The sequence below is a fragment of the Erithacus rubecula genome, assembly GCF_903797595.1.
Source record: "Erithacus rubecula genome assembly, chromosome: 3".
Taxonomy (NCBI): Eukaryota; Metazoa; Chordata; class Aves; order Passeriformes; family Muscicapidae; genus Erithacus; species Erithacus rubecula.
The window spans coordinates 124306890-124324724 of record NC_136689.1 but is presented as its reverse complement, the minus strand read 5'-3'; the positions used below and the strand labels follow the sequence as shown (position 1 = coordinate 124324724).

The 17835-nt window shown below is 40.6% G+C and overlaps 1 protein-coding gene and 1 long non-coding RNA gene across 6 annotated transcripts in view; both read left to right on the top strand.

Annotated features, from left to right (window-relative positions):
* Positions 1–17835, top strand: part of RUNX1T1 (RUNX1 partner transcriptional co-repressor 1) — a 113619-nt gene that overhangs the window by 2397 nt on the left and 93387 nt on the right. Inside the window, exons 1-2 of one of the 5 annotated variants that reach the window (XM_079301355.1) lie at positions 5427–5656; positions 17513–17685. The exons of 2 other annotated variants lie outside the window; for them this stretch is intronic. In XM_079301355.1, the coding sequence (XP_079157481.1) occupies positions 17598–17685 (88 nt within the window). In that variant the 5' untranslated portion in view covers positions 5427–5656; positions 17513–17597. Of the gene's footprint in view, positions 1–5426; positions 5657–17512; positions 17686–17835 lie in introns of those variants that run through there. 2 more of the 5 variants (XM_079301354.1, XM_079301358.1) reach the window with 2 other exon arrangements.
* LOC306799833 lies at positions 5663–8124 on the top strand. The gene is made up of 3 exons (XR_013773695.1): positions 5663–5981; positions 6584–6660; positions 6942–8124. It is a non-coding gene; the product is annotated as an uncharacterized lncRNA (long non-coding RNA).

Below are 17835 nucleotides of genomic sequence, written 5' to 3'. Positions count from 1 at the left end.
TGCTGCAAATTGATTTATCCCCTGATGGTGGTCCGAGTTGCTGACCAAAGCAGGATTTTTTTTTCCCCTCCCCATTTTTGGTCTACTAATCTGTTTTGACTTATTTCCTACTTGCAGTAATGCTTGCATGCTTTTTGGAGGACTTAGGAAATATTTTCCATTAACATGTAGCTAGAGACATAATTATTGTATTTGTAAACACAATATGTTAGGGCTAAGGGTGAGTATAATTTATTTAACTACATCCTTGAAGCCTTACATTTCCGTCTCAATTTCTGCATCCTGACAGATGCAATGGAAAGTTTAAATAAGCGACTTAGTTAACCGCAGTTTGAGGCAATATGTGAAAGATGTTTTTAGTGTTGAGTTCTATTGTCCAGGTTTTCTGTTCAGCTTTTCTGTTAACGGCTTAGTGAATCTGGATAGCCGAGAGGATTGAAACTGGTTTCTAATGGTTGTTAAAGCTGATGCTTGACCTTTCCATGGGAAGTCTGAAAACCTCATTCAGTTTATTCTGGGCTGATTTCCTTAGGAAATCCAATATGATCAGGGAATTTCCTTCAGCTTGGTTGCATGGTAAAAAAGTTACTCCATCTTGTTTATGCATTCTGGTTTTAACACTAGGTGTTTCTGTGGCTCCCCATCAATAGGAAGATAATAGGAAAAAACATGAGTATGGCTCATTCATAACTGCACAATCTGTGAAAATACGAAGTTGGCAAAGGCTTTGTTAGGTGTGAGATTCACTGCAGATTTGCTGTGAAGGTTTTTAATTAGGAACTTACAATAACTATGTTTTATAATTAATAACTTTCTTAATGTCAGTTTCACCATATCTGAACCTTCAGTATAATTGCTAGTATTTTCAATTGATGAGCCATTTTCTTTCGCTATCGTGGGAAGCTCAACCATGCATCAGTGCAAGAAAACACCAAACTCCACCAAAAATCCGTCAGACTTCCATCCATTCGTGCCTGTGGCAAGCTGGAGCCAGGCAAGGGGTACAAGAGATGATAGCAGGACTTCTTTCTGTCCTGTGCTTGCAGGAGGGTGAGCGGCTGGGTTCTTGAGCCATGAGCGTGCTGTAGGGAGACAAGAACCATTCTGTTTGTAATGGAATGCAGACAGCAGTGTTAGGTCACTGCTTCCTGGCAACTGCTGCACAAGTTGTTTTTCTTCAAAGGCTTTGAGCTTTTAAATAGTTTCCAAAATCTTTTTAAGTAAAACACTGCCTTCTGCCATTTTTGACCACCTTAACGTTAACTTGTTTCGTGCCTAAATAATGGACCAGTAAAACATCACACGGTATCTCTCATCTGTGTACGCTTAACACTATGTATGCTTGTGTGCACATGGAGTTTTATACTGGGAGTATTGTTTTTGGAATAATGGGAGAGAAAATAGCTCCACCTGGAGTGCTGGTCAGTGGATAGTCAGTTCAGGACATTCTTCCCTGTCAAATCCTGTTTCTCACTTCTCTGAAACGAACTTCAGACGACAGGCGTTGAATGCAAAGCTCGCCTCACTGAGGTACTGTGCAGACTGCAAACTCCTCATTGCCAGACGCTTTGGGTGAAACAGGCATCTGCAGTGTTTGCATCGGGGGTGATGGGAGAAAGGGCTTGCAATTGTCATTTTCAACTTTCAAATCCACTTGCCACAGTCCATTACTGTTAAATCTTTAGCTAATTGAATAAGGATATCAGTATGTTGTTATTGCAGAAGCTTCAGACTTTTTAGATTGGGGGGTAGAGGAGAATGTCTTGTTCTTTGTTCTGAAGAAACTTAAGTTGTCATGCAGAGATCAAGAAGACTTAATAGCTGAAATAAAACATGAATTTGGTGCTCTGAAGGGGCTATTTCTCATGGCTTGGCTAAAGAAATGGGAAAAGATAATTATTTTAATCTGAATGCATTAAAAAAACTCAATCCATGCAGTTAGTAGCAGCCTGCTCTTTTTCATATAGCCTTGAAAAACAACCAATGACATTTAAAAAGTTGAAACTGACACTGAATTTAGTATAAGCAATGAGAGTCTAAATCCTTAAAACATTGACTACCAGGTTACATTGTCTTCATGTTGTTTCACAACAGAGATCTAAAGTAGTTGGCTTAAAAACTGAACTTTTAAGGCAATAGGTCTTGGTTTTCCACATAGATGTTCCTTTTTAAAGAACTGCTTTAAAAATGCAGTTATCCTGTTCTTACTATAAACTTTATCAGTTTAATATATAGTAGCACAAATACATCAGGAAGTAGCAGACTGTGTGGTTTTGTGGATAAAGAAAAAATGAACAGCAGGCATAAAATCAAAGTATCCTGTTCTTTAAAAGCTTCTTTTATTTCCTTCCCTCCAAATTTTCATCTGAAAGACATTGACTTCCATATTTTTTTTTTCTGCCATTGATATGAAAGTTTCCAAATAACGTTTAGACAACAGTGGACATTTTATTAAAGTAAACATTAGTTCAGTATAATGGAGGTAATTGTAAGTGATAAGAGCAGAGCAGGTTATCTGTGTGTTGTTTAAACAGAAGGAGCTATTTTGCACCATTTTCAGTAGCCATCTGTAGAGGAGAAGGGTTTGCACCTGTCTGTCCACACTAATTATAGATTAGGTCCAAAGAAATGAAATTCGAGTAGCCTTTCTCTTAATGAAATCCATAGTGATTTTATTGTGAATGTGTTTTGTGTACAGACGGTGGTGGTTTGTCTGTGAGTAAAATAAATTGCTATATGGCTGTTATGTACTTGTAGTTGTAAAGCAGGATAGTGCTGCATTAACAAAAGTTCTGAATAAAAATGCAGTGCTCCATTTAAGTCCTAGGCTTCAGTGATGTCTCTAGCTATGCTTAATCAAAAAGGTTCACTGTAGGCACAATTATTTAGGGGTATGTTTCAGGGTAGACTTTTCAATTATCATCACTTTCATGTCAATGTACTGGCATGTAGGTGGTCCTTTGCCTGAAATATGAGGCAGAAATGGTTTAATGTTAAATATGTACGCACATACATGCAGAGTGTGTCAGAAATACTTTCCTCTGGTATAACCTATATTATTAAAATAAAGTGAAAAGAGTGAGAAATGCATTCTGAAGTAAAAGGTCACATGAATTTCTACCACATCTGTTTATAGTAATTATGAGCATAATTAACATAAGAATTACAAGTGAGGTAATGACAAGCTGAGCTATGAGATATTATGCCATAATAGTCATATGTTGGAATTCTCACATTATAGCACACTAGAATTCACATATTCAATGCAAGAAAGAAAATGTTAGATTTTTATCTGTTTTAATGCTTCAAAACTTATCTGCCTGGGGCAGATGGACTTTCCGCTTTAGAGGAAGGTAACCCATTATTACAAGAGTCAGTTGAAATTAAGATTTCTAGCCTGCAGCTTGGACTTGGAGACAGCTGTGCTTATGGAACGCCACTTTTGTTACACATTTGTATTCTGATTGTATTTATCCTATTAATACACATTGTTTTATTTTTAAATGTGTTTTCACAGCAAACTGCTTATATTATGGAGGATCCTGGATTAGTTTTTCTTTAGAGGTTTGTCATTTGAGTAATAAAAGTATGGTCAACATAGATGTAAGATGCACGTGGTGGCCTTGCAAGATGAGAATATGGCAGATCCTAAATTAGTTCATGGTATGATATGTATGTATTTCAGTGAAAAGCTCTGTAACAGAAATACCAAAAAAGAGCAGTATCTAATTTGTGTGTAATAGCTTGAAATAGCATATGCAGAAAGAAATATCTGTGTTACTTTGCAGGTTGAATTAATTAATTAGTTGCTTTTCTTTAGAAATGCGTGGAACATACCATTAAGTTTAGGAGCTAAACAAGTTGACTAACTTTTGTAATATGACCTGTCTGATTACCTCTAAATATGGTTGTCACACAACTGACAACTGGAAGAAGTTGAGGGAGAAGTGGCCCTTCTTCAGGGTAAAAGTACTAGCTGAGGAATGCATAGTAAATTTGACATGTGAAAATCAGTTTGCCTTCATTGAAAAATCAAGGTTCTAGTTTTGCAATAGGAACATTTGGCCAATTGCTGTCTTTCCAAGGCTAAACATATAGAGTGGTTTATGAAAAATAATAAAAAAAAAATTACCTTGTGCTACGTCTCAGTGGTACCAGTAGGTTTTCACATTATTGGATTAGCGGAGGATTTGTGACAGACCCCTTTTTATCTGACATTCATTGCAGTGACACGATTTTCACACACATGCCCTTCCCCCATCTAGGTTCTGGTTTTCACTTTGTATTATGTGTCAAATTCCCTTTATTCCTTTTCTTGTGGAATAAACTGCTATTTTGGACGAGTGATTTTGGAAGGAGTTTTGCACTGAACAATGCCAGTCTCACTTCAGCGTGCTGTCATTGTCCTCCTCCCTCCTTCATGGTGCTCCTCGGCTGGCGTGCGATGGAAATGCGTTACCTAACACACAAGTGTTGATTCCCAGGGAGAAGCGTTTTAGAAACTTTAAAACCCAAGTGCATGTAGTGCCTGGTGCTGGTATAACTGTTCTGCTGGCTGGCTGTGCTCATGGCAGGCAGGCCAGGCTGCTTTGCTGTCTCCCTTTTCCATACCTTGTGCTAACCCTGTGCTCGTTGATGAATCCCGATAAAACAGCCCCTCAGTTTTCACAGAACCCGAGTCGTGAAGTGTAGGGACCTACTTCTGCTTATTGCTCATCCTTTGGTGAATGATGTTACAACTTTGTAGCAGCAGTGCAGTGTTCAGGCTCTTATGTCAATGGTGACAATGAGCAGGATGGGTTAGGTAGGGACTTGGGCAAACTGGGAGCGGGTACAGTCTGTGACTGCACTGGGCCAGTGGCTGCCATGCTTCGTGTGGGATGCAGGTACGGTCTGTGAAAGAAGAGCCAGGCTGCAGCAGGTATGGGCTGTGAAAGGAGAGCCAGGCTGCAGCAGGTACGGTCTGTGAAAGGAGAGCTGAGCTGCAAAAGCAGGTATGGTCTGTGAAAGGAGAGCTGGGCTGCTGCAGCAGGTATGGGCTGTGAAGAGAGCTGGGCTGCAGCAGGTATGGGCTGTGAAAGGAGAGCCAGGCTGCAGCAGGTATGGTCTGTGAAAGGAGAGCTGGGCTGCTGCAGCAGGTATGGGCTGTGAAAGGAGAGCCTGGCTGGAGGCAGGCAGTGGGACGATCGCCTTGGCGCGGGGGGCAGCGACCTCCGGCAGAGGAGTCTTGGGGAGCCAGCAGTGCGCGACCCCTGGCAGGGTCCTTATCCCGGGGAGGTGCGGGGCAGCTTGCAGGTCCGGAGCCGGCCGGCTGCCCGAGGGCAGGCACACGCGGACCTGGGCACCGCCGCCTTCTCCCCCGGTGGGCGGCGCGGAGGTGGCGCCTCTCCTCGTGCCGGGCGCGGCCTCCCCGGGGACCCCGGGCCGGCCCCTGCCCCGCTGCCGGCCCCGCTGCCTCGCACATCCTCCGGCCGCCATCTGGGCCGCGCTGATACCGTAATCGCCCCGATGCACGCCGCCGTGCCGCCCCCCCCGCGCCGGCGGGGCCGCGGAGCCGCGATGCTCCGTCCTCGCGCCGCAGATAAGCTGCGAGGCGCGTGAGGCGCACAAAGCCCGGGCCGCGCCGGCGCCTCCTCGTCCCTCCCGCCGCCGGAAGGTAAAATCTCCACCCGCGGGCGGGAGAGGCGGAGAGGCGGGCGGGGGGACAGCCCTCGCCGCCTCACACCGCCCGGCCCGGCCCGGCCCGGCTCCCTCGGCGCTGCACAAGTCGATAGGCGCGGGGAGAAGTGAAGATGTAACCACTTATTATCTCCCCCCGGAGCGGGCGGGGGATTTACGGGCAGAGATTAGCCGGCGGGGAGACGGGATCTGCCTTTTGTTGTGCTGCCTGCCCGCCGCCCCCGGGCAGCGCCGAGGGGAGCGGAGAGGGGCTCGCCTGCCAGGTTGGCCGCGGGGAGGGAGGGGGTGGCCGCAGAACAAAGGTGGTGATTAAGGGACCCCGCTTTAAACACAGCCCAGGGGAGCAGAGAGTGCCGTGTCTGGGTGCCTGGCCCGGCCTGGGGTGGCGGCGGGGCCGAGGGGATGTGACAGCCCCGGCCCGTCACGCCCGGGCACCCACCGCTCGCTCCTGGGGTGGTTTCAGTGAAGGCTTCTAACTTCCAAAATCCCCGGGGAGTATGACACCGGGCTTTAGGAAAAGTGGCCTCTTTGGTCTTTCGTTTTTTGTTGTTTCGGATGGACTTTGGCTGTGCTTTTTAAGTTCTCTCCCAGATTAAGATGACTTGCATGCTCACTGTGTGCACGCACGCTGCTTTAGCAGAAGGCTTTATCAGTGGTCATACCTTAAAGCAACATTAAACAATTACCTTTATATTTAAAAGTTTGCAATATTTATACTGCTGTTTCACTTTGTCAAGTGTTTGCACAGATAGATATATAGATATGATCTGGTAACTAAAAGCCTAATTAAAATTTGTTTAAAGCCAGGGGGGCATGTATTCTTGTTGACAGCAGCAGATCGATAGGGTAAGACAATAGAGCCCCATTATTTTACTTCCATTGACTGAACATATTGACATTTCAGGTTTGCGACTGCCTCAGTGAGCATGATGAAACACTGAAATTCATGAACCAACTGTCTGGAGTGGCACATATATTACTGTATGTCGTCTCTGCCTTCAGGTTACCTTATCACTGAAGCAGAATGGTAATGGATGGCAGCAGAGTACTTCGGGGGGGGGTGAGGGCTCTATCAGTTAAGAAGCTGACACATAGAAGGTTTCAGGAATATCTTTAATTACACCTAGAATTATGTACAAAGGAAGATGGTCCTTGTTACCTGCTGCTGTGCTTCAGAGTTTACAGGCTCAGAAGCAGACAGGAAAACAAGGTACTTACGTATCATTTTTTTATACATGACTTGACACCTTTAACTTTTGCAGGAGCCCAAGGATTACTGGTTGTGCTGTTTGCATGCTTGCCATGTTCACCAATGGCAGCATCTCAACCCAGTTTTGATGCTCAAGTTCCAGAGCATCTGCTAGACCTTCTCCCAGTCTGAAGACTGCAAAGGAAACAAAGAACAACTTTGAAATAAATAAATGCCCTTTGAATTTCTCTCTCCTCAACATGTTCAAACGACAATGCTTGGAGAATTCAATGCAGTGAGACTCCAGCGGAATGAAACATACATGCATATATGTATATCTAATATACACACACACATTTTTTCCTTGGTATAAGCACCATAAAAAGAAATGTCTATGCGATATGTGCACATGAGTGTATATATCAGTTTATATGATTGCATATAAATGCATATATAAAGAAGACCCCTGTCTGCAGAGCATGCAATGTGTTTATTATTTCAGAGGTTTCCACATCATCTTTAAAATCTAGCTGACTGTAGAATTAAACCCATTAGGGTAATGCAGAGATAGAGACTGAAATTAATTTAAAGCAGACAAAGAGCAAATACAGAAGAGCCGTTACCATTTGACTAATTTTTAAAAGTACGTGGAATAAAAACATAAAATATACTTTGTGTGCCATCTACTCAGCAATTGTTGCCATCAAGTGGACTGCCGATGCCCTTTAAGATGGTAAAAAGAAAACTAGTCCTTTATACCATTTTCCTGAAAATGTTAGGTTTCTGTTTGATCAGCAGGTGCTGTTGAGATGAAAGCCATGTGTAAATTTTCAGAAGGCCAAAAGTGTCAATTCAGAAAAGGAAAGTGATAAGAGAAAATGCAATCAGTTTTCCTGTTTTCAATTTGTGCAGGATTTGAAGAGCTGTTTTGTTAAACTGCTACATCTGCTCCAATATGAATATTGAACTACTTCCACTAAAAATAACACCCTATAATTTGGAAGCCATTGCAATCTTTTGTTAATGCAAGTGGGTTATTTGAAAAAAAAAAATCTATTCTGAAAAATCTCCTGCCTAATGTGCATTTTTGTTTATTGGCACTTTTATCTTCAGCAGATAAAATGGCATTATGCAATTAGGACCATATCTATTTGAACTGGAAAAATGACACTGGATAGCTGAATGTCACTATATTGGTAAAAGGATTTAACTCGTACTTCTAAAATAATTTTATTAATAAACTATGATTGTATCTTAACATGACATGTGGCTGTTTCCCCGTTGCAGCAATACAGTTTTACTACTGAGGACCTTGAGCAATGTAAAGGATGTTCAGTATATGGCAGAACATTCTTTGGCTTGTTTCATTCTTGATATACCTGCAAATCTTAAGTTTAGGCTCGTCAAGGACATTTTAGTTAATGGGGATTTTGGAGTAACTTTTTCCACGGTAAATGAAATGACTGAGTCATATTTGAATGCATGTATACCAAAATATTCACCATTATGGAGCTGCTAATCCAAGTGAGTTCTGGGAATTAGAAAGCAACGTATTGGTAGAGCACACATTTTCTACCATAAGCATCTCTGGAGAACATAACACTGTTGCTTTTTAATTAAAAAAAAACAACAAAAAAACAAAAAACCAACAATAAACTAATGAAAATTATATGTGTTTGTTAATTTTATAAATAAGGATCTAAATGAAGAAGGGATAATTCACTGTTTCATCTATGGTGCCCTGTGTACATAACATGAGTAAACGTGCAGAATAGAATGAGAGCTTTTATTGCTTTATTTCAACATAGAGAAGAATTACCTGGTTTTAATATTACAGTAGGTTTTAGCTGTTGAATTCTAATCTAATCTAGTAGTCAGGAACTAATTTTTTTGGTAGGTGTCTGCATGGGAAAGCTCCTTGCTGATGCTTCTGTTTGGTTTTGCAATTGGATTTGTAAGCTTTTGACCTTGGGGGATTTTCCTCAAAGTGATCTACAGATCAGAAATAATTAAAATTCAATAAACTGAAATTCAAATATAGAATGGATTCTGTGTGAGATCAGTGCTTGTGGTAGGTTGTCTAGAAGTCTGTAGCATGTCTACTTTATAGTCTGTATTCCCCAGCATAACTGTGTGCACACATGTGCATAAATTTATGTTGAATGACAGAGGGATAATTATTTATACAGATTTTATCCAAAACTCTGTGCTCTCCTGAAACATAACAAAAAGCCTCCCTCCCCAGAAGAGTGTTTACATCCCGTGACAGTCACTAGATTCAAATCTTCTCAACATGAAAGTTGTTTCCTTTCCTCCAAACCTTCTTTTCCCCAACAAAGCTAACCCTGTTAAACCTCACCTTCTGTGGGATGTATACATAGTTATAGACATATGTACGAGAAGTAAATATTACAGAAAACGTGGCCGATTGGGGCAAAATGTCTGTAGCCTTAAATAGCTGGTGCTATCTGGCGGCAGCAGGAGCGCGCTGAGGGAGCCGTACCTCGGCTGACCCGGGATGGGAGAGCCTTGGGGAGCCTGGTGCTCCTGCTCCCTGCCTGCCTGGGGCTCTGCAGATCCTGCCCAGCCAATGCTCAGGCGAGTCTGGAGAGCTGAGCCTGCTACCTGAGGAGCTTGGAAACCAAGGAGATTTTTACTTTGGTTCTGGGATTTTCTGAGGCTTTGCGCAGGGGTTGGGGTGGAGCCCAGCCGCAAAAGAAAGATTATAGCTGGATGCAGGGTGTCCAGATTTTCTTATCTAAATGTTCTGAACACATTCATGGGAGTGCTCTGTTTTCATAATCTTTGCCAGAAATGCTGCATACAGTTTTGCTGTTCCTGTTGAATAGTTGCCATATTTAACTCCACTGGTTGTGAATGGAAATGTGAATAATGTTCCCTCTCATTTTCTCTAACACTTTTTGGGATGCCTAGAAAGGGAAGGCATCCTAGGTACTCAAAAGTATTTCAGAATGCACAAGAAATAATTAATAGAAGTTCTGAAACTTGGGTTTGTTTATATGTAGTTTTTGGGCAGGTGTGATATGGTGACTTATTTAAGGGAAGTGGTTTTATACTCATTACTATTTATTGAATGCAGTGTTTGTGAAAATACAGTTGTGTTGTACAGCATGGTACAGCAACAATATTCCTGTATGATCTCATGTTGTAACATGCTGATTTGGGATCCTCATGGGATAACTCATGATTTCTTTAATCATTTTGGAAGGCATTTAATTCAATACTATTCTTATGTCGATCAAGACAGGTATACTCTGGCACTTAGAGTAAATGTGCCAAGTTCATGGAGGATAGATTATAGGTTCTTTTGGAAATTAGGCTGCAATCTGGAAAGACAGAAGACTCCACCTAGTGGAGTGGAATTAATATACACATAGTGGCAGACAGCAGTGTGTGATAAAATAGGTATCATTTTTGGAGAGCCAAGTTTCTACAGAGAGTAAAGCCCAGGAATTCAGACAAGCATCTGAGGCGATGGTTGTATGACCATTACATATTGTATCAGGCTGTAGTTACTTTTGGAGCTCTAGGAGGCTTGTGTATGTCTGCCATGTTGGATGTTAATATGCAGTTTGCATAAGTGGTAGGCATTACCACTAGCTTTTTTCTTTTATTTGGAGATCTACTGTCCACATTTTTTGATTTCTGATGGTGACCCCACAGGTGCTCCTTTTGGTTGTGGCCCAGATGTCATTTTAAATAGCTCAGAGAAAAAAAAACAAAAAACAAGCTACCAACAATTCAGCCCCCCCAAAATCACTGCTTTTTCCCCATGTTGCTTATTTTTTGAAATACCTTTTCCAGTTTTTGTTTCTTTTACTTTGGTGATGGCAGTATCAGAATGTTGGCTCTGCATGTTACCATAACAGGTTGTGTGGCATATTGAGTAAAGCTGTGTGTGATTTCTGGGAGTCACAAGGTTTTACAAACTCTCTGATGATGCATCAGATTATATAGGATTTTGTACCTGTGCTTTACTGTCCCACTGGTTTGGTCATGTTATGCTACCAGGATATAATAAAATGAATTTTAAAGCTGGGATGTGAATGAACATCCAACCTGAGCAGCTATGATATTGCCCTGAAATCCTCTTGGAAAATTCATCCTAACATTGAATCACACATACATTAGACAAGTTCAGCAAGAGAACTCCCAAGACTAGCTCACACTTTGACAGTGAGAGGGTGAGACTATCGCCAGAATATGGGATGATTAGGGTGCAACAGAGGAGACAGAATGCTGCAAGGGATATTTGGGAAGAGTGCTCCAAAGGATTGCTTCCAGTGAAATCCAGGTGGGGTTTGTTTCCAAAGCCATTAAGGCATAATGGTGCCAGAAAAAGCTGCCAACAAATGTGGGAATAATGGCACCTATGGGTGTGCTGTCAATGGATGGTATTGCCAGGATGATTTTTTATTTTATTTTAATGGTGACATTGCTAAAAGTATTTAAGGGTAATGTTATAGAAAGTGTTTAGTGAGTGAAGTCACTGAGTTCCAGGAACCATTAAGCCAAACCTGTTTCATGACTCTACTATTTATTATTTTAAAGCTTGATGGCAAACCACTTAATGCTGGAAAAGCAGGCTGCAACCTGTATTAAAAGTGTGCTACAGGTGGACAAGGAAACCACCCTACTGAACTGAATAGCCCAAGGTAGTTTCTGAATGTCGTGCGCATTTCATGTGCACAGTGATAAATTAATGCAAGTCCATGGATCAGCAGAGCTTGTAAACATTGAATTAAAATGCTGGAGCTCAGATCTTCCATGGTATTTCCATGCTCAGTTCTCCCTGAAGACAGTGTTTCTTTAGTTTAAATGCCAGTCTGAGGAGCTGGACCTTCAAGCTTTCTGTGCTCCCATCTCACATCCGTGATCTTGACAATACTTCTATGGATTGGTTCTCAGATCTAGATCTCTCCCTAATAAAACAGGCTAGCTCAGGTCTCAGTGTAAAGCAAGGGCATTCTTTTTGAATTGTAAATTACAGACTTACCTGACAAGACTTCCATATAAAGGAGAGAAAAAGCCTATTCCTTCCATAATAATACTTGCAGACTCCTATTGAGTCCATTGGGCCATGATTTTCAACTTGTATATCCCAAGATCTGTTTTAAATTTTATTTGAGCCAGCTGCCTGCTCCAGACTTTTTCCAGAGAAGTGCACAGCTACAGTAAATACCAGCTACAGTAGTTGAAAGGAGAAACATGTATAATTTTCCTTCTACATTCTGGGATTTATTGGTCCCACCCTCTTCACATGGGGAGCTTCTGATGTTAGTTTTCTTTCTTGTTTGTTCATTTGTTTTTAAGTCTAGACCTAAATTTCACTGTGTTTTACAGAGCTAGTATTGGCCACTATTGTTTTTATTATTCCATGGCTTCTCTGGGAAGAGAAGGATGGGCAGGACCTCAGTGACATTGCCAGAGCAAGTCATCAGTGGCCGTGTCTGCCCCTTAGGAGGTCACAGGAAACAGGTGGCTGTGTTAATTGTCCTCACTCCCAACTCTTGTCCTTCCTGAAAGGAATTTAGAAGTGGTCAGGAAGTGTCAGGCCTACTGTGTCCCTGCAGGTTCACTGCTTCAGGCATTCATAATGATTTAAGGTATGTGCCAAGCAAGGGAGACTGACTGGGAATCCTGACAGTCCTTTTTAAGCTGGGAGGGCTGAATGCTGTTGCATTCAGTAGTCATGGGTCTCCAAATGGCACTCAGTCCTGTGCTTTGGAAAATCAGTTAGGGTATTGCTACTTTATATGAGCTTCTTGTTAACAACTTGATGTTTTTAGCAGTGGAGGTATACAGCATTACTGAGTATCTCACTGCAAATGTGGCACCTCGTGCTGTAAGCCAGATTTTGAATTACCAGTAATGTTTCTATAAAGTGTCTTTTGGAAAGTGTTCACTCACGTTGGAAGTGATGTGAGTTGAGTAATAAATATACTAGTTATTTATCTGCCCTATGAATTTGGGGTGAAAACTCTGAGCTTCTGCTCAGGTGTGTACTCTTGATATTACTGAGATTACTTGGCTAAATAAGGTGAGCTGCAGGATTGTGTGGCTGGTGAATCACACTGGTTTCTGAATCACTCTTAGAAAATACCAGCCTGAAATGCTAGCAGATAATGAACACATTGTGCTTGGACTGGTACATTATTTAAAGAATAGCATTTTAAAGTAGAATATTTTGTAAAATGTTAGTTTAAGAACCACTTTGCAATTTACTTCCATCAAACCCATTGTACCAGGAAAAATACCTCCTTCAGAAGGGAAAAGGTGTCAGTATTGTGGAAGAGTATTTGATTTTTATCCAGCTATTTGCTATTTAAGCTCCCTTCTTTTCAGTGCAAGGAGATCAGCTGACAACAGCAGCAACCAAATCATGTTTGCAGCTGGGCAATTACAGTAGACCCTAAGATCTGCAACTGTCAACCATGAACACAGATGCCTTCAAAGTTCTGTTTTTCTTCCATGTGGAAGTCGTTGGCATGGAACAGATGCCTTCATTTTGGAGAAACCAACCGCTGGATATAATTGGTTCTCTCTTGTCTTGTCCTCTAGGGACAGTCTCTCGCAGATGAAATTAGATGAGAGGAAAAAAAGAAAAGACACAGGCACACACACTTGCACATGACATGAAGCAGGAGTTTTCAGGATCCCTCTCTGTTTTGTCACGTGGAACTGTTTTCAGCTGGAAGATTTCATTCCATTTTTAGCACTCTACGCACACACATGATGATGATGCTATATGAAAAACATGCAAATGAAAATATGTATCTGGTCAAAGTTTATTATTAATCTAGGCATGCTTGTTTAGAAATAAGACAAGCATATTCAGCCCATATTACTTTAGTGTTGAATCTTGACTTTGATATCTATTAGTGCTGCAGTCTCAGAAATTTAAAGTTAAGTCTCAGAAGAGACAATATTTAAGAACTGTTTTGTTGCAGTTGTGGAATCAAAGTATTTTTATCAAATGATTTGGTAGTTATTGACATGGGGGAAAAAAACAAGTAGCAGACTTCAAAATTCACCTAGCATTACAGGCATTCAATTAAGAAAGCATCTTTACAGGAACTTCAGCAGAGTTAGTGTGATGGACACCTTTGGGTACTGAAGTGACTGTGTCCTCTTACTGCAGGCACCTAAAATGAGATGCTGGCAAATGGATTTAGAGGCTATAAGAGAGAGGCAGAATCTGCCTACCCTGTGCCTGTCATCCTGTCATCCATTCTCTGCCCTGGTGTAATAGCTACCAAATCATTGTAGTTTGTGTTACTTAATTATACTATTAAAATAAGTTTATACCAACTTTAGGTTACCTTACTAAGCCGAGTTGTGAACTGTGACAGTCAGGCAGTGCTGTGTATTCTTGGGTAGACTTAGTACCTCCAGGAGATGGGTGCAGCAGGGATTGAGACCTGCCAGGAAGTAAAACTGCCACTGCTGGTACCCAAGACCCTGGAAGACTCCTCTTGGAATGCCTTTCTTAAGTTTTATTTCCTAGTACAAGTTGAGATTTTTGGTTTTGGTTGTGGTTCTTTTTAAATATATATTTCAGTTTGAGATATTGGTCCCTATTTTATATGATGTATTTGCTACTGCTGTAGTAGTGGTGTCAGTAGCAGTGAAAACTGTCAGGAGTTACCTTGGTCTGGATAGCTGGTAGAATGCAGTCGGCAGTTCAGACTCTTGATGTAGCTGGATACCTGCCCTGCACTGTGGTCCTTTGTTTCCTGCTGACCCCCAGGAGCTGTGTGGGTGGAGGGCGCTCACAGGGACTTTCAGCAGTTAGAAGGATGCCCCAGGTAAACTTGTTTTTGAACTGATGGCTCTTCAGCTTTTATAAAGGGAGATTTTTTGCTGTAGGACTCCAGTTCTGATTTGCAGAACTTGAGTGTGACATTGTGCTTGCTCTTAGTTAGCATCATTATATGTCTGAAGAACCACATATTAAAGGGAAAATTTGACTGGAGAAGTGCTTAGGTGATGAAGGGATTTCTGGCAGTAACTAGGAAGTACAATAATGGTTGGTTTCATTTGAGGCTGATCCTGATACTTGTAGTCTTTACATCCTATTAATTCTTTGAAAGATAAGCTGATACAAGAATGATTTGCCAGAGCCAATGCTCTTCTAAAAGTCTTGGCTCGAGTTGTATCCCCCTTCTCTACACATATAAGATAAAAGCACTGTGAATATGAGGTTAACTGAATTCAAATAGAAGACTCTCTAGAGTTATTGCATTCCTTAGAAAATAAATATATTTCTCATATGGTTGAGATTGATCAAAAAAGTATTCTGTATGCCAGTGATTACATTCCCATCTGTGATTAAGGTTTTCTGTCTGCATCTGGTTTTCACATTATATTTCTGTAACAAGAATCCTTTATATGGCAGAGTTCACTCTCTGTATTTTCTATTAGCTGCAGCTTGAACTACTGCACGGATCGCAGATTTGCACATGTGGTTTTCATTACTTCATACCATTGAGAAAAAGTAATATTTGTTTGGGAAAGTATGTTTTTCAAAATTTCCATGGTAATGCAACATGTTGATCCTTTTTTATAACACTCATGTAAGACTACAAATTGTTTGAGGCATTCTGCTTTCAGTGAAGTTCAGATATTAGGCAGTTTTGCATGTACATTTGAACAACAGCAGCAGTTTATAATTCAGGAAGCAAAAATACATTTAAAGAAGGAGATTAGTGTAGAATGGGTATAGCAAAAAGCATCCATCACTTTGGAAAATGTGGCATGTAGAAAAAATGAACGTGGGCCTGAAACAAAGGAAGAGTAGCAATTGAAGTGATATCTTCATTGTAAAGTGGATGACAGATATTTTTTTTAATAAGAATGTTTTTATGGTAAGATGTTTAAAATCTTTTACCAGCCATGGAAAAGGAGTATGCTATTTGGCAGACAGAAATATTGAATTTTTATATATTACACAGTTTAACATACTTGACCATAATTGTTTCTAGTGGCCAAATTAGAAAAGGTTAGCAAAACATGCATGTATCATTGCAGATTTCTGCTGTATAACTCTGAATCCAAGATACGATGTTAATTTAATATTCCACTATAAGACAGTATTTTAGCCAGATTGTGCTATCGTCACTTGGTAGAAAATTTAATGTTTAAATGATCTCAGTGAAATTAATAGGGCCACTTGGTCAGTGGAGAATTTTTCAGTTTTGGTAGGGGCATGGGCTTATGTCTGTAAAAGTCAGATCAAACAATAACAACAATTCAATGCTGTATGTATTTATGGAAATTAAAAGTCTAGGCAATTGAAAAGTACACAATTCATGCTAGGGCACAACTGAAAGGTGAATTTATTGCCTATGTAAGAACATTGTAACAACTAGAGAATTACATACAAAATAAAATAATTTTATAAAAGTAGTTATTGTACCCAAGTTATGGAGTCCTAACCACATTTTGGAGTTTATTTTCCAAATGCCAGAGGCAGTTGTGTCACTTTGAGAGCTCCACAGTTGCCAAGTTCCGGGTAGAGCCCTGCAGTCCTTACCACTTGTTTTCACTGAAATCAGTGGAATTTTGGCTTCTCTCAGGACTGTGGCGAAGTGTCCGAGCACGGCCACTGGAAAGAAAGAAAGAAAGGACTTTGGTGAACTCTTTGGTTCTGTAACATTAACTTGGGAAGGTTTGTTTTGATTTGAGAAGGGTGCTTGTTTGTGGGAAAGATTGCAGTTTCTAGCACAAACACAAACGTGATCTTTTGCAAATGCCCTTGGGCAATGCATTTTTTTTGCAGAAAAATCTGGTCCAGGAAAGGGTTGGGGCTGGATTCTGGGTTAGATGCATGAGCTGTGGCCGGATCCTTGTGCATGCTTAACTTGATGTCCTGAAGTACTTGAATAGTGGTTGCAGATTGAAGCATGTACATAACTCTTATGTGCTTGGCTCTGAAAAAACTTTCTGTCTTGACATAATTATGAACCCCTGGAAAGCATATGAATGCCTTGGAAAAACTGACAACTGTGATGCAGACTTACACAAATGGCAGAGTATTTGTGTAACCCAAATAAACAGGTTTTTTAGGTGTTGGAGTGGGAGGGAAATTGCCTTTTCAGAAGTGGGAAAATGATTTGTAAATATATCAATAGCTTTTTGATCTGCCTTTCTTTAAATGTGTTTGCTGTTATGACTTACAAATCCAATTTAGTATAGCGATGTGTAAATTGGAAGATCTCTATTTTTAGTAAACATTTTGATTTAATAAATTATTCTCTAGAGCTTCTGTTGAACCAGGTAAAGTATTTTATATTAAATGAATGTATTTAAAGCCAAGCATTTTTACAGAATTAATGGGTAGAATATAGGCTGCCCTTAATTTGTTGCCTTCTACATGTCAGCTGTTTCAACTGATCAAGTTATGAAACAGCCTTTGTTGAAGAATTAATACAGTTTTAAAGTACTACCTTATACTAGCTAAGAAAATGGGGTTACTTGGGTTAGAATAATGTTTCTGTCTTCTCTTTTTATGTAAAAGACTACTATTATCATGCAAATGAAGGGGTGTGGTGCTTCAAACTGGCTGTGATATATGCTTCTTTTTTTTTTTTTTTTTTTTTTTTCATTTGTTGTTGTCAATAGAAAAGATTGATCTCTGGGCTGGTGGACATAATATCTGTCCCAGTCAGAAAAGGAAAGAGGAAATTAGCAGAGCGATTGGTGGAGAATGATATCTGTCAAAAGAAACACTTGGAGAGCACTGAGTTTAGTGATAGGTGACTGCCGGAAAAAAGGGAACTTTGAATTTTGTCAAGGTAAGGAACAGAAAAATATTTGATTTTATAATGTGAATATCTTTTAGAAGTTACATGTATGTATATAATGACTGTACCTTTCCTTGTAAGCTGTAATTAAAAAAGAAATCTTTCCCTTTAGCTCCAAATAGTCTGCCTAAAGCAATGAAG